The sequence below is a fragment of the Clarias gariepinus genome, chromosome 17, assembly GCF_024256425.1.
Source record: "Clarias gariepinus isolate MV-2021 ecotype Netherlands chromosome 17, CGAR_prim_01v2, whole genome shotgun sequence".
In the NCBI taxonomy this organism is placed as follows: domain Eukaryota; kingdom Metazoa; phylum Chordata; class Actinopteri; order Siluriformes; family Clariidae; genus Clarias; species Clarias gariepinus.
Genome location: NC_071116.1, coordinates 30,365,001 through 30,380,655, shown reverse-complemented (window position 1 = coordinate 30,380,655; position 15,655 = coordinate 30,365,001). Strand labels below are relative to the sequence as shown.

At 44.8% G+C, this 15,655-nt stretch overlaps 2 protein-coding genes across 2 annotated transcripts in view; one reads left to right on the top strand and one right to left on the bottom strand.

Moving 5' to 3' along the window:
- Positions 1-38: 38 nt before the first annotated feature.
- On the top strand, positions 39-7,708 carry trim23 (tripartite motif containing 23). Its single transcript, XM_053516007.1, has 11 exons — positions 39-180; positions 2,266-2,428; positions 2,853-2,974; positions 3,175-3,453; positions 3,773-3,955; positions 4,709-4,924; positions 5,130-5,264; positions 5,921-6,050; positions 6,149-6,259; positions 6,369-6,493; positions 7,217-7,708. Exons 1-11 carry the CDS (start codon positions 85-87, stop codon positions 7,394-7,396), a joined length of 1,740 nt encoding a protein of 579 aa, XP_053371982.1. The 5' UTR covers positions 39-84; the 3' UTR covers positions 7,397-7,708.
- Positions 7,709-8,545: 837 nt separating this feature from the next.
- Positions 8,546-15,655, bottom strand: part of ppwd1 (peptidylprolyl isomerase domain and WD repeat containing 1) — an 8,352-nt gene continuing 1,242 nt past the window's right edge. Inside the window, exons 2-11 of the mRNA XM_053516006.1 lie at positions 14,969-15,071; positions 14,755-14,858; positions 14,519-14,639; positions 13,746-14,193; positions 13,255-13,445; positions 12,963-13,152; positions 11,939-12,120; positions 11,770-11,851; positions 11,030-11,212; positions 8,546-8,762 (exon numbers count right to left, since the gene is read on the bottom strand). Coding sequence (XP_053371981.1) covers positions 8,619-8,762; positions 11,030-11,212; positions 11,770-11,851; positions 11,939-12,120; positions 12,963-13,152; positions 13,255-13,445; positions 13,746-14,193; positions 14,519-14,639; positions 14,755-14,858; positions 14,969-15,071 — 1,748 coding nt within the window. The 3' untranslated portion in view covers positions 8,546-8,618. The remainder of the gene's footprint in view (positions 8,763-11,029; positions 11,213-11,769; positions 11,852-11,938; positions 12,121-12,962; positions 13,153-13,254; positions 13,446-13,745; positions 14,194-14,518; positions 14,640-14,754; positions 14,859-14,968; positions 15,072-15,655) is intronic.

The window sequence follows — 15,655 nt, the reverse complement described above, 5'->3', positions numbered from 1 at the left end:
AGGGTGTATGCGCTGTGCTGGCCCCGCCCACTCAATAGTGCGCAGCTGCAGTGAGGGTGAGGTGGTTTGAGACCAGGCCGCAGAATGGCGGCTGCTGCTGCTGCTGCTGTCGGTGTCAGTAAGCACACGATGGAGCCGTGTGTCCGCCATGGCAGAGGAACTGCGGGCAACACGGTGAAGGTACGAGCTCTAAAATAATCACCTTTTTATCCAACCGAGGGACATTTTGTGCACGTTGTGCGCATTGCTTCCATAGCTTCCATCGGGCTCGGCAACGTCGCAATGTTTTGTTTAAACCGTACATTTTCCCTACCTGTATTCCTATTCTCGTCTCCTGCATCGGTATTGGTTTAGAAGGCTGAGAGTGAACGCGTGACCTATCATAACACAGAACGCGCACAGCGCTAACCAATCCGAGCGCAGGGGGCGGGTCTCTGCGTAATGCGGGTAGGAAGAAAAATCGGTTCTAACCGGCCTTTGCTAACTGAAATCAAGTCTTTTAAAAGCACAAGAATTACAGTCAGGTGAACAACAGGATCAAAGTGCAGGTGTGAATGGATCTGACATCCAGTCTATCCGTTTACGGCTCGTTTATTCTCTGCACATCCGACATGCCAGGGACTGATGTTACCGTATGTAGTTAGCAGGGTAGCAGTTCTGAGGTGAATGATGTTACCGTATGTAGTTAGCAGGGTAGCAGTTCTGAGGTGAATGATGTTACCGTATGTAGTTAGCAGGGTAGCAGTTCTGAGGTGAATGATGTTACCGTATGTAGTTAGCAGGGTAGAAGTTCTGAGGTGAATGATGTTACCGTATGTAGTTAGCAGGGTAGCAGTGCTGAGGTGAATGATGTTACCGTATGTAGTTCGCAGGGTAGCAGTTCTGAGGTGAATGATGTTACCGTATGTAGTTAGCAGGGTAGCAGTGCTGAGGTGAATGATGTTACCGTATGTAGTTCGCAGGGTAGCAGTTCTGAGGTGAATGATGTTACCGTATGTAGTTAGCAGGGTAGCAGTGCTGAGGTGAATGATGTTACCGTATGTAGTTCGCAGGGTAGCAGTTCTGAGGTGAATGATGTTACCGTATGTAGTTAGCAGGGTAGCAGTTCTGAGGTGAATGATGTTAGTCTTCTATTTTAGGTCACGAGCAGTTGCCTAAGCATTTCACTGCATATCGTACTGTGTATGACTGTATATGTGACAAATAAAATTTGAATTTGAATTTGAAATTTGATTTGTATGGTAGTTCTTTTCAGGTAGCAGTTCTGAGGTAAACAGAGGAAATGAACGTGTGTAAAGCTGGGTTTAATGGTGTTAATTCTGCACACGTCGTGTTAACTTAGTGAACACCTGCATTAATCTGAAGGCATTATGATGAAGTAATATTATTATTATCATGAATTATCCAGAACTTCTGGTCATTTAGTTTATATCTGACAAAAAAAGTGAATCCGTTAGAGACGAGTTCACGTGCCTGAAGAACATTTCTTAACCTGATGATTAAAAGTGCAAAGAGCTCTGAAAATACGCGACAATGTAAATTGGGCACGCCCCATAACATTACATCATTGCCTTAATATTGCGCGTAGCCCCACCCTGAGTAGATTTTATACAGGAAATAATTAGAAATTTTGTTTTAAACATATAAAACGTGCTCATAAATGTGAGATTTCCAACGTGATGTAATGAGAAACAGGTTTAAGAGAAATTTAAACATTTATCCGGAAAATTGTTCTAAAAGCCATGAGTTTTGTTTGATCTTGTGTTCTGACGAATGAAATGACCTCAGTATGGATCCTGATTGGTTCTGTAACAGGTTTATATTAATACGCTCGTTCTGACACATAGTAATGTGGTAAATAAACAGGTTTCTCTCTAAGGAGATGATGTATGGAAGGAGTCTCCAGTGTCAGAGCTTTGGAAGAGTCAGAGGTAAAGCTGAATGGGATATGTATAAAGGATTCTCTCTCCCTCCCTCTCCTTCCTCCCTCCCTCTCCTTCCTACCTCCCTCCCTCTCTCCCCCTTCCTCCCTCCTTCTCCTTCCCCCCTCTCTCCCCCTTCCTCCCTCCCTCCCTTCCTCTCTCTCCCCCTTCCTCCCTCCCTCCCTTCCTCTCTCTCCCCCTTCCTCTCTCTTCCCCTTCCTCCCTCTCTTCCTCTCTCCCTCTTCCTCCCTCCCTCTCTCCCTCTTCCTCCCTCCCTATCTCTTTCCCTCCCTCCCTTTCTCCCTTCCTTCGCCCCCCCTCCCCTTCCCCCCCCCTCTCTCAGGTGCTGGAGTGTGGTGTGTGTGAGGACGTGTTCTCTCTGCAGGGTGATAAAGTTCCTCGGCTCCTGCTGTGTGGTCACACCGTGTGTCACGACTGTTTAACCCGTCTCCCTCTTCATGGCCGAGCCGTACGCTGTCCTTTCGACAGACAGGCCACCGAGCTGGGTCAGGGTGAACACCGCACTCCGCTCCTCTTCCTCTACACAACCGCTCAGACACAAAACATTATATATCGTCATTAAATACAAGTAAAGGTTGCAGGTTAATTTGTCTAACAGGCAGCAGGTTAAAAATAAAAATTATCGAATAGTTTATGTGAGAGTTAAAGTGTGTGGAGTCAGTCTGTTGATGTCATGAGTATTTACGTAGTTGTGCTGAAGCTCCGCCCCAAAACACATAGATGCAGGTTTTTAGAATTATTATTATATTTTATTATATCATATTGTTTTATCCTCTTGTAGTTCTTTGATATTGACCACGCCCACAAGACACCAACTGGCAGTGACAGAAACATGTCGACCGATGCTGTAGATGTTCTGGTGAGAATGTGTCCCTGATCTCTCTCTCTCTCTCTCTCTCCCTCCCTCAGGAGACTCGGGTGTGTGGGGCTTGAAGAAGAACTTCGCTCTGCTGGAGCTGCTGGAGCGGCTGCAGAACGGCGCCTCCAATCAGTCAGGGATGTCAGAAGAAGCCCTGAGAGAGATGGGAGAGGTCAGATCTTCCTCTGTATGCCATGTTTCTCCATGACCAAACCCTAACAATTTTCATTAACATCACTCACCAATATTAAACAACTAAACTGGAATGAAACAGAGAACCAGAATCATGTGCTAAGGTTCCTGGGTTCCTGAAAATGTTCCTGGCTGTATTCCAGCCCTTAGTGTGTTGATGATAAACGTTGTGCCCCGCAGTGCATCATCCGGTGTGACGAGGACGAGAGCCACACTGCGTCGGTGTACTGCACGGTGTGCGCCACACACTTGTGTGCCGAGTGTTCTCAGCTCACACACTCCACCCGCACGCTGGCCAAACACCGCCGCGTCCCGCTGGCCGACAAGCCGCACGAGAAGACGCTGTGCCTTCAGCACCAGGTCCACGCCATCGAGTTCGTGTGTCTGGAGGAGGGGTGCCAGCCCGGCCCGCTCATGTGCTGCGTCTGCAAAGAGTACGGCAAGCACCAAGGACATAAGGTACTGTCCTGAACTATCCAGTCCCACACTGCTGAACGCTTACCGCGCGATGTACATTAACGGTTAATAAGTTCTGAAAATGTAAAATACACACGGATCTGTTTCAACGAAACACACAGGCGTGAACAACAACTGAATAATCGCAGCATTATGACATCAGCACGATGACGTCATCACCGTCGCTCTTCTGTTGAGGTTTTTGCGCGAGAAAATAAATACCTCCGAGATTTTTTGCAGTGTTTAATTTCAACCCCCTGGTGATTATGTGGAGCGATGATGCAGGTGGAGTTGAGTACAAACCCTTTCTGTCTTTTCCCAGCATGCAGTTCTGGAAGCCGAAGCCAACCAGATCCGGGCGTCGATCCTGGACATGGCGCACTGCATCCGCACCTTCACGGAGGAAGTGTCCGAGTATTCCAGGAAGCTGGTGGGCATCGTGCAGCAGATCGAAGGGGGGGAGCAGATCGTAGAGGACGGCGTGGGCATGGCTCATACTGAACATGTAAGTGCACACACACACACACACACACAGTTTTATCTGGCTGTGTGGACAGAGGTAAATCGAACCTTAAAAAACTAAGATGAATCTATTCTCTAAAATAATAAAAATGATGATGATGATGAATTGATGATGATGGTGTTTGTTTCTGTAGGCTACTCGCTTCAGTGTTCAGTTCAAATAACATTAAATGGGTTAAACGATTTGTTTATAGCCTACATAATCAAATTGTGTTTTTTTCAAAAATTTTATTTAAAGTCACCCTTTAAGTAACTCCTTCTCATCCTAAAGTATTTTTTGGACAAAAGTGTTGTTTTGTCATGAAATAAGAGCCAACCAGTTTCTGATATGCAAATGCAGGCTACAGAAAACCACAAGAATTTAGACCAATTTACATAAAAGGGGTGGGGCTTGTTGGTTTAATGGTGGATTAATTTGCATATCCAGAGCATGTTAAGAAATAAAGTATACCTAAGTACGGTTTCTGTAATGTTTTTTTTCTGATTATACAATTATTATTTTGAGAACAAAAGTCTAAGAGCCAATCAGTGCCCAATATGCAAATGTGAGATATGTAAATTAAATTATGTATATGAAACAGTCCAATTTGCATTTTACATTTGTCACAGAACAAAGTATATAATTGGAAAAAAACAAAATTTTCATATATATTTTTGTGTTATTAATAAATCACCTACTGCGCCTGAAATAAGCATGATACCTGACTATACGAGGTTCTCCTGGTGTTCCTCCGAGGTTCCCGGCACAGCGGAAAACGCGCGGTCGTGTGTGCGGGCGTACTTCGCCGATCTCCACGAGACTCTGTGCCGCCAGGAGGAGATGGCACTCAGCGTGGTGGACGCTCACGTCAGGGAGAGACTCATCTGGCTCCGGCAGCAACAGGAGGACATGACCATCCTGCTGTCTCAGGTGTCCAGCGCCTGTCTCCACTGTGAGAAGACCCTGCAGCAGGTACGACCCGGATCACCTGATTTACATTTAGGCATTTGGCAGACGCTCTTATCCAGAGCGACTTCCTTTTTTTTAATCTCATTATACATCTGAGCAGTTGAGGGTTAATGCCTTAACCACTGAGCTACCCCTGGCCCCTGATGACCTGCAGACACTGCAGATGCAGTGATGGTTATGTTTATGTGTATGTTTGACCCTCCCACAGGATGACTGCAGGGTGGTTCTGGCGAAGCAGGAGATTAACAGGCTGTTGGAGACGCTGCAGAAACAGCAGCAGCAGTTCACAGAAATGGCCGATCACGTCCAGCTGGATGCAGGCATCCCGGTCACATTCACCAAGGTCAATACTGAGCAAACACTCAATGCCAGCTCGGTACAAATACTGAGTAAATAGCCACCAAGTACTGGAGTGCTGAATGAATACTGAGTAATGGCTGACTATAGCCATTAGTTTCAGGGGAAACACTGGGTAAACACTAAAAAACTTAATACTGGCACACAAGGTGAACCCTGAAATACTGAATAGATGACACCATGTATTTCAGTTTATACCTTGTGTTTCCTCTCTGTGTGTATGCACAGGTATTTTGGCAAACACTGGGAAAATACTGAAACACTAAATACTGAAAACAGAATAAAGGCGTAATACTGAATTCTGGGTAAATACTGAAAAATACTGGATAAATATTAAACACTGTCCATGAGACAAAATACTAAATACAAGATAAATGCTGAAAGAGAGGCACAGAATGATATATACAGTGTGAAAGAGAAATAGTGAGAACACACTGAGGAGTACAGGGTGATACTGAATCACATACAAGTACTGAATACTAAAGAATACTGAATAAAACGTCAGTGCTGAATCCTGACCTTACCGCCCTCATGAGTGACGTTCTGCTCAAGGTTACTCCCCTGGTGGGTCCTGTGTACAGAGAACATGGTTCTCTTCTTGTTTTAAGAACAGAACCGGTACTGACCTGCCCTGTGTTTCAGGATAACCGCGTGCACATCGGCCCCAAGATGGAGATCCGGGTGGTGACGCTGGGGCTGGACGGGGCAGGAAAGACCACCATCCTGTTCAAGTTGAAGCAGGACGAGTTCATGCAGCCCATCCCCACTATAGGTAGCACCACGCTGAGGAACCACATGCTAGAACTCTGACCTGGAGGTAGAACCCAGCCTTTAACACACTCACGTGGAACTCGCGTGTTTCTGTTTCAGGGTTTAACGTGGAAACGGTGGAGTATAAAAACCTGAAGTTCACCATCTGGGACGTTGGAGGGAAACACAAACTGAGACCGCTGTGGAAGCACTACTACCTGAACACACAAGGTAACCTCCTGCTGCTGCTGCACACACACACACACACACACACACACACAGTGTGTATGACCCACTCAGGATGTGACAGCGCTGTATTTCTCCGTGTTGCGCTCCACAGCGGTGGTGTTTGTGATTGACAGCTGTCACAGAGACAGACTGATGGAGGCTCACAGCGAGCTGGCCAAGCTGCTGACCGAGAAAGAGCTGAGAGACGCCCTGCTGCTCATCTTCGCCAACAAACAGGTGCTGCTGTAGGCTTTATTCCATTCAACTCAATTTTATTTATATAGCGGTTTTAACAACGGTCATTGTCTTAAAGCAGCTTCACAAAATTAAAATAAAACTGTGTGTGAGAGTGAGAAAAATTTTTTTCAGATTATAATGAGATTGTGAGATCATCCCTGATGAACAAGCCGAGGGCAAAAAAACTCCCTGAGATGGTGATAGGAAGAAACCCTGAGATGAACAAAACTCAACAGGGAACCCATCCACATCTGGGTGATAACGGATAGCAGGGATTGATCTGCACTCATACTGTGTAATAGAGCAGGGCGTCTGAACCCAAACCTGCAGAAACCTCTTCATTTAACTTCACTATAAACCACACTTAAACTCGGCACGCTGCAGGATTTTATCTCTTTTTTTTGTCTTTAACTTTATAAAGTGAATTGAATTGTTAGCTCTGTTGCCAAGCAACAAATCAACCCCGCCTCCAGACCACACCTCGGCTTCACAGCAAGAGAACGTAAATTCTATTCATTTAAAACAACACAATAATATATAATAAATTAATTTAAGTAAATCTAATTCATATTAATCATTCTTGCATGAAATAAACGTACAAATGGGAGAATAATTTTGGATATTAAAAAAAGATTTTAGGACTTTTACACCTTCCCAGTGTAGATGGTTCAGAAGACCAGTGCAGGAGACTTAATGCGCGTGTGTGTGTGTGTGTTTGCACAGGACGTGCCCGGTGCCGTGGCAGTGGAAGAGATGACGGAGCTCCTGAGCCTCCATAAGCTGTGCTGTGGGCGGAGCTGGCACATTCAGGGCTGCGACGCTCGCAGTGGTACGGGTCTGCACGAGGGTCTGGACTGGCTCTCGCGCCAGCTGGTGGCTGCAGGGGTTCTGGACGTGGCCTAACAGACTCGAGTACGACACGAGAACCTGCATCAGGCGTCAACAAGGCGCAATAAGCATGCAAGGAAGCTCCTGGTGTCACCCTAACTCACATTTAACCATCAGGTCCCGTCATTAACTAGTCTCACGACAACTAACAAATCTAACTCCAATGCTACAGCAACGTTACACCGGTTTTTAGCATTTTAGCTTCAGAGTGATCGTCCTGTGCGTTTACTCCCGAACGACTTTATAATAAAAGTCATAAAGTTGCATCATTACTTCAGAGCGTTTGAAGAAGTTGAAAGTGTTGTGTGATGCACGGGCTTCTCGTTTTTTAAAAAAATAATTAAGTACACTAATGAGCTGCCGCCAGCTGTAGGCTGTAAAACTGCCCGGCGTTTTGGTTTACAGAAGCATCATGTGATCATGTGATGAGGTTACAGCGTTGATGCTCTTCTCCTGGTCAGAACTGCTTTCTGAAGAAACTGTGAGTTTATTTCTGTTATTTATTCATTTCTTTGCGTGTGAATGCGGGAGGAGAAAACCATGTTACAGTAAACATTTATGGTGTATTTATGTTCTGAAAGACAAACAAAGGCGCTTCTGAGTCTCTGAGGCGTTTTACTGATGATGATGATGATGCGTCTCTGCGGTGTGTGGTGACGTGTAAACAAGTGCATGCGCTTTATACAGCACTGAGACAGAGCCGCATCACCGACCGACCCTCAAACAGAGCGCTACAGCTCGCTTCCTGCTGCTTCACCCTGCTACAGCATGTTCACACACACACGGAGTTTGCTCTCGCACACATGGCTCTGGCTGCTTGCCTTCCACGCAGTTTAAGCTCCACCCTGTTACATATACAGAGTTGATGTTCTGGATACTCCAACCCGGTTCTGTTTCGTTTCTTGCGTACATGTGTTTATTTCTCTCTTGCTGTGTAATGTGTGTAGATTAAAGTGCATGTGTAAATCTTACTTTACTCTCAAAACACTCAAGTTTGTAAATGATTTTTCTTCCTCACAGGAGTTTAACAAGCACAGAGCACCCGAACACGTAAAGTTAACTGTTTTTTTTTTTTTTTTAATATCTGTAATGTTATCTAATTAAACAGACCAGAGGAAATGTCTCGAGTTGAGTGTCTCAATTACACACTTTTATACATCCAGCTTAAAAAAAAAGATCTTTATTAATAATATAATACAAAATCAGGACCAGGACAGTCAGTCTGTGCGCGCATGTTCTACTTGATGGTGATGTTGATGATGCTGATGTCCTCGTATGGTTTGTCTGTCTTTGGGTTGACCTTGACGTTGGAGATCCTCTGCACCACCTCCATGCCTTTGGTGGTTCGCCCGAAAACTGTGTGCTTGTTGTCGAGCCATGGCTGCAAAAAACACAACAGCAAATCAAATACTTAGAGCACCATTGTTTCTGGGCAGAGTGGGAAAACTCTGTGACTGTTACTTCAGTGACCCATTCGGGTTTGAGCTCCACCACTGGTGTCGCCGCTTGGGGGCGTGGCCTGGTCACCATTTTTGAAACTGTTAAATAGTGCTCAGGTGTAGACCAAAGTTATGTGTAGATCTTCTTCTTCTTCTTTGTCTTTGGTCTGTTCCCTTTCAGGGGTCGCCACAGCGAATCATCTGCCTCCATCTAACCCTATCCTCTGCATCCTCTTCTCTCACACCAACTAACTTCATGTCCTCTCTCACTGCATCCATAAATCTCCTCTTTGGTCTTCCTCTAGACCTCCTGCCTGGCAGTTCCAACCTCAGCATCCTTCTACCGATATATTCACCATCTCTCCTCTGAACATGTCCAAACCACCTCAATCTGGCCTCTCTGACTTTATCTCCAAAACATCTAACATGGGTTGTCCCTCTGATGAACTCATTCTTGATCCTATCCATCCTTGTCACTCCCAAAGAGAACCTCAACATCTTCAGCTCTGCTACCTCCAGCTCTGCCTCCTGTCTTTTCTTCAGTGCCACTGTCTCTAAGCCGTAGAGCATCGCTGGTCTCACCACTGTCCCGTACACCTTTCCTTCCTCACCCTTAGGGGGTGAAAAAAATTTATACAGTAATGTATCGTGATTCATGTGTCACACTTACTCAAATTAAGTTTTCCAAATGTATTTTTTATTTATATACAGAATGTTTGCTGTTTCTCTATAATACTGCAAGTGGTGCATACACAGCACAGCGCCCCGTGTGGTAAGAGTCAATTATTTGACAAGAATTGTTGTTTAGAATTGCAATGAAATACAGGTAATCCCCTACTTATAAACGAGTTCTGTTCTGGGAGCAGGTTCATAAGTCAGATTTGATCCTAAATCTGACAAAGGAAGTAGTATGAAACCGGGGAGGCTGACTCATTTCTTCCATACCCACAAACAGAATATACCGGACTTTGGAGATTTTACACATTCACTTAAACAATGAAAACATATTTATTTATAAAGATAAGTAACAGTACTAGCTACATACAGTAGTGTTTAAAATAATATCAGTCCAACATCAGTAAACAGATCAATAATTGTTTTTGATAGAAATTATATTTCTTTAAAGTAAATATTTTACCTTGGTGTAGCGGAGTAATAGAAAACATTACATTAAACAAAAAATTGTCTCAAAGAACATCAAAAGTAACCTGTCAGTACTGTTACTATTAGGAGACGGCAAGTCAAGCTATCGGCAAGAAGCCCCCACAAAGTCCCATTGTTTAAAAAAAAAAAAAAAAAGACGTGCTGAAGAGGTTACAGTTCACCAAAGAACACGCTGACTGGCCTAAAGAGAAATGGTGCAATATTTTGTGGACTGATGAAAGCAAGATTGTCCTTTTTGGGTCTAGAGGCCGCAGACAGTTTGTCAGGCCCCCAAACACTGAGTTCAAGCCACAGTACACTGTGAAGACGGTGACGCATGGAGGCACAAGCATCATGATATGGGAATGCTTCTCGTACTATGGTGTTGGGCCTATTTATCACATTTCAGGAATCATGGATCAATTTGAGTACATCAGAATACTTAAAGAGGTCATGTTGACTTGTGCTGAAGAGGAAATGCCCTTGAAATAGGTGTTTCAACGACAACGACCCCAAACTCACCAGTAAGCGAGCAGTATCTTGGTTCTAGACCAACAAGATTGACATTATGGAGTGTCCAGCCCAATCCCCAGACCCTAATCCAATAGAAAACTTGTGGCCTGACAATAAAAATGCTGATTCTGAGACAAAAAAAATGCTGTTTCTTGGGCTGGAATACCTGTTCAAATGTGCCAGAAGTTGGTTGACTTTATGCAGCACAGATATGATAACACTGCTATGATAACAGACTAATATTTGTTATTCTTCACTTTCTGTAAACTAATAATATATTTAGCACACTTTTCTTCATGTTGTGAGTTAGAATAGAATGTGCAGGGTGTCCAATGAATTTGTGTGATTTAAATGAAAAGTTATTATATGGATATGAAGCTTTAGTTACTTTTTTTAACACACTGCTATTATTTTGAACACAACTGTACACTCACCAGACACACCAGTGAGCTACACATTTGTTTTTCTCCTTAACCTTTCTGTACACGTGTACTGAGAGCTCGTAAACAGCAGGAGGACATTGTAGGATTTAACCCAGGATTCAGACACTTACCGTGGGCACCACTGTGATGAAAAACTGGGAGCCGTTGGTTCCTGGTCCAGCGTTGGCCATGCTGAGTGTGTACGGCCGGTCGTGTCTCAGACTGAAGTGAAACTCATCCTCGAACTCTCCGCCCCAGATGCTCTCTCCTCCCATCCCTGTTCCTGTGGGGTCTCCGGTCTGGATCATGAACCCCTGCAGAGGAGACGAAGACAGATCCATCACTCACTCTCTCTCTCTCTCTCACACACACCAGTACTCAGACGCTACTGCAGACTTCAGTGCTGTTCAGAAGTTGAGTGAGGGTTATGCACGAGTTTATCTGAGGCGTGTCCGAGGTACGCTCGACTCTCATCTTGAGCTTAATCACATGATTCTGTGTGTGATTTCAGCTCTGGTGAGGAGCAGCGCCACAGTCTGCCTGTTTGATGTAACTACAATGTGTCATGATAAAACCTATATCTAGGCAGCAAATGTTTAATTCATTTAAGGACATATAATCTCCTACATCTTTCAGACACACTACAATTTCATGATGTGTGTGTTTAAAGTGTTTTTTTTATTTTTTTATTCAAGACCACCGGAGCGATGTTTATCAGGTGAATGAGAAGCTCAGAAGACCCGGCGTGACCTGACTGGGAACACCCAGAACTTAAAAGTGATTCTTGATTCGACCCTAGGGTGTATCCTCTGTATCCTCTACAGCACACACATTAACTACACAGCTCCAAGCCTAAGGAAAGCATACACACCTTGATGACGCGATGAAATACGTGGCCGTTGTAGTAGCCGTTCCTGCTGTGAACACAGAAATTCTCCACAGTTTTGGGGCACCTAAGGAGCAGAGCAGAGGTGTGTCAGGGTAAAATCACAGCAGTGTGAGCAGTCTGTGTTAAAGCCTACAGGACGATCTGCACGTACTCCACAGGACACAGCTTTAGGTGGATGTCTCCCATAGTGGTGTGGATGATGGCGCTGTCCGAGACCCTCTTCGGGCCTTCTGCCTGCGTGGCGGCCATCACCTCTTCTTTGGACGGCTTCTCATTGAAGACGTCTCTGTCCGAGTCGGCGCTCTTGGTGTCCTCTGGCTCTCGCTTTGTGAACTGCAGACAGACCAGGGAAAAAGAATTACACTGTACTCTACATCTCATACTGCACCACCCTCAGGAGCTTACTGAACACAGGCTGAACTCAAGATCCTGTACTTATCCTGTAGCTCAGGGCAGTGTTGGACCATTGGTCAATTCTTTCACCAGGTAATTTTCTGTAGCGGAATAATTGTACACACATCTATAAAAGAGAAAACCTAAAAGGTTTGGAGAACAAGGTTTAATTTATTTTGGGTTTCTGGAAAGCTTTTAGATTAAAACGCAGTGGGGCTTAAAGTCCTGAAATGTCTTTTAATTTGATGATGGACTCCAGCTGGTAGCTTCTCTTTAACAGCAGTCATGGGACTGAGCTGAGCAGAATTGAGTTGAAAAGGTAAAAGATGTGTCCAATCATACTGAAAGCTCCACACTGCACTGACCTTCACCTTCATGATTAGTGTGTGTGTTTAAAATCATCTGACTGCAGTTGTATTTCTTACACCATGCCCACCTACACACAATCGCTACCCCACTGGCTCTGACACACTCAATATAAGCAAAAAGAGTGTAGTGGAAAAGAGAAAGGAGTGGGAAAAAAAGAAATGGAGAAAGAAAAAAAAGTACAACAATAAAAATAAAAAAAAAGAAATAAAATAAAAATATAACAAATTTTGCTTAGGAGATTAATAAAAGCAAGATAAAAAAAGAATATAAAAAGAATGAGCAAAAAAAAGAAGGAAAAAAGAAAGGTAATATTCTGAGTGAGGGATCAGAGAGGGGCGAATGTGAGGTCTTTAATTTCTGAAATTAAATCTTCAGCAGGGGTGTGTGTGCTTCCTGAGAGTGTGGGTTCTCACCATGTAGAAGCGGTTCTTTTTGAAGGCGGTGCAGAAGATGGTGGGGTCGGGTTCGGTACTCTGGAGGGCGGGATTATCAGACGCCTTCATCTCGATGGTTGGTGCCGCCTTCAGAGTCTTAGCCACGCCCTGGAAGAGACTTAGCTGCACCACACGGATGTTCTCCTGTTTCCCCAAAATCCTCACACACCTAAACAAGTGCACGCGGACACAATTTTTTTTTTAATGACTGCATATTTAGTTATCTTGATGCTTCACCGCACTGTTTGGTAGAAGGATTCACATGACTCACCGGTTGGTCTCCACGTTGATGACCTTGATGCCCAGCATGGTTCCATAGAGAACAAAGTGTCCCGTCTCGTCGAAGATAATGTTGGTCAGTCGAATAGCGTCCACTTTCTCCAGCTCTCTCTCCACCGCCATCCTGCGGCCAAACTCCATGTCCGGTAGCTGCTGCCTCATCTGCTGCAGCTCTGTGAACATCTGCACACACACACGTGTAAAAATACAGAGGATTCACATGATGAAGATAGAATCTGTGAGGTTTCAAGTCTTATCATCAGTGCTGTGTGTCTCTTTCTCTCTCACACACACACGCAAACAAAACAGCATTAAAATTTTAATAAGTTAAATAATTTCTCATTAATTTAGTCAGGACCTGTCTGTCTGTCTGTCTGTCAGTCGGTCTGCGTGATCGGTGCCCGTTAGAACATTACCAACACACACACACACACACACACACACACACCACCCTGTGTTTAATGTTGCAGAACTCAGACATACGGTCAGCGACTCGTCGAATACGCGGGCGAGTTTCCCGGTCAGGAAGCGGAAGATGCGGACTTTGCGGTCGGCGGCGATGGCGGCCATCTTCTTCCCGTCGTGTGAGAAGGCCAGGCTGGTGGGAAAGGTTTTACACTTGGCGAACTCGTACAGGTCTGTGTCGGTTTTATACTCCCACTCCACCTGCCTGGGGAATTTGAACTCACTCGGGAGTCCAGTCCAGTACTCCAGCATCCCGGCTCTGTCGGCCGACACGATGACACGGAAGCGCGGGTTCAGCCGGATATGACACAGAGGAGCCGAGTGCAGCTTGTCGAAGGTGTGCAGCGGTGTGTTGCTGCCCCGGCCGTCATACACGTGGATCCTCCCACAGGACTTCTCAGAGCAGGCCACTGTGCTGATGGCGTCTCCGGGGTTATAGATCCACTCACACTGACCAGGGTGGAACCTGATGCACCAGAACCAAAACACAGAGTTAAAAAATTTACAGAACAGTGGTGCTTTTAAGGTTATTTCATTCACTCAATCTATCTATGGTTTTCCTTATAGTCCCCCTATTCAGACACGGTTAGTTTACCATGTGGAGGTCTGTACTGTAACCATTATAAATCTAAGAACTTTCTCTGAGATTTTATTGTAATCAAACAGATTAGATCTTTATTTTTGTAGCTGAGCGTGTACACCTGGGGACTGATTGTCTTACCTCCTAATAAACAGCGGTAACACTGCTGTGTGTGTGTGTGTGTGTGTGTGTGTGTGTGTGAGGATCGTACCCCAGCTTCAGCATGTTGATCATGTCGAAATTCACCACATCAAACACCTTCATGGCCCGATCATCCCCCACAGTGCACAGGAGTGCTCCTTCAGCACTGACCGAAATACACTCGATCACACCTACACGCATTAATTGAATCAGAGATTGATTGTGTGTTTGTGTGAGAGAGAAAGAGAGAGAGAGAGAGAGAGAGAGAGAGAAGAGTTTGGAGCGAGTGCTGTAACAGACACTCACCCAGGTGGCTGCGAAAGTGCTTCACAAACTCGATCCCTTCGTCTTCTTTCTTCTTCCAGAACTTGACGTGTCCATCCTGACTTGCCGTTATCAGGAAATCCGTCCTGTCAGGAAAGCAGAAAGAATTTAAACCCAGAGTCGCCTGCAGTTTACCTCATGCAGAGAGGTGAGGTTCTGAGTTGTGGGACCTGTTCGAGCTGCAGGCAGAACCTACTTGGTGCAGGCGAGGTGGGTAATGACATCACGGTGCATGTAGCTCCGCTCGTACATGGCAGCAGAAGGCAGATTGTCCAGGTAAACTCTCTCATACTCCAGTACTGTGAATCACACACACAGAGTTACTAACAATACGCTACCATCTTAGCTGAAGCATTTTGGAATGTGGGGCCGAGAATAAAGTTTATTGAATGAAGTGTGTTTGTGTGTGTGTGTGATATAGTTACACCTCTGAGGTTAATATCACCTCACTAAATATCACCTCACTACATTCTCCTTAGTGAGGTTTATTAAATGGAGTGTGTGTGTGATTTGACACAAAAATCAAGTTTGTCATCGAGATGGGTCAGGCATTAATTTACTTACTCACTGTCAGTGTGACATAGTTGACAACGTAGATAATATTACCAGGATTGCATTTTTTCACCTCAGAAATATTGCCAAGTTAAGGGATATTTTGTCGCTAAATGATGCAGAAAAACTAGTTCATGCTTTTATCACCTCTAGGTTGGACTATTGTAACGCCTTACTGTCTGGTTGTTCAGCTAGATGCATAAATAAGCTTCAGCTAGTCCAGAATGCAGCGCGAGAGTCCTCACTAGAACCAGAAGATATGAGCACATCACCCCTATCTTATCTTCACTCCATTGGCTCCCTGTGAAATTTCACATCGATTTTAAAATAC

Bases quoted from the DNA above. Each gene is read 5' to 3' on its own strand.
- trim23 (XM_053516007.1), top strand. From the start codon at position 85: ATGGCGGCTGCTGCTGCTGCTGCTGTCGGTGTCAGTAAGCACACGATG. The intron at 3,956-4,708 runs GTAAGTGCACAC...TGTTCCTCCGAG, and splicing joins GCATGGCTCATACTGAACAT to GTTCCCGGCACAGCGGAAAA. The intron at 5,265-5,920 runs GTCAATACTGAG...CCTGTGTTTCAG, and splicing joins TCCCGGTCACATTCACCAAG to GATAACCGCGTGCACATCGG.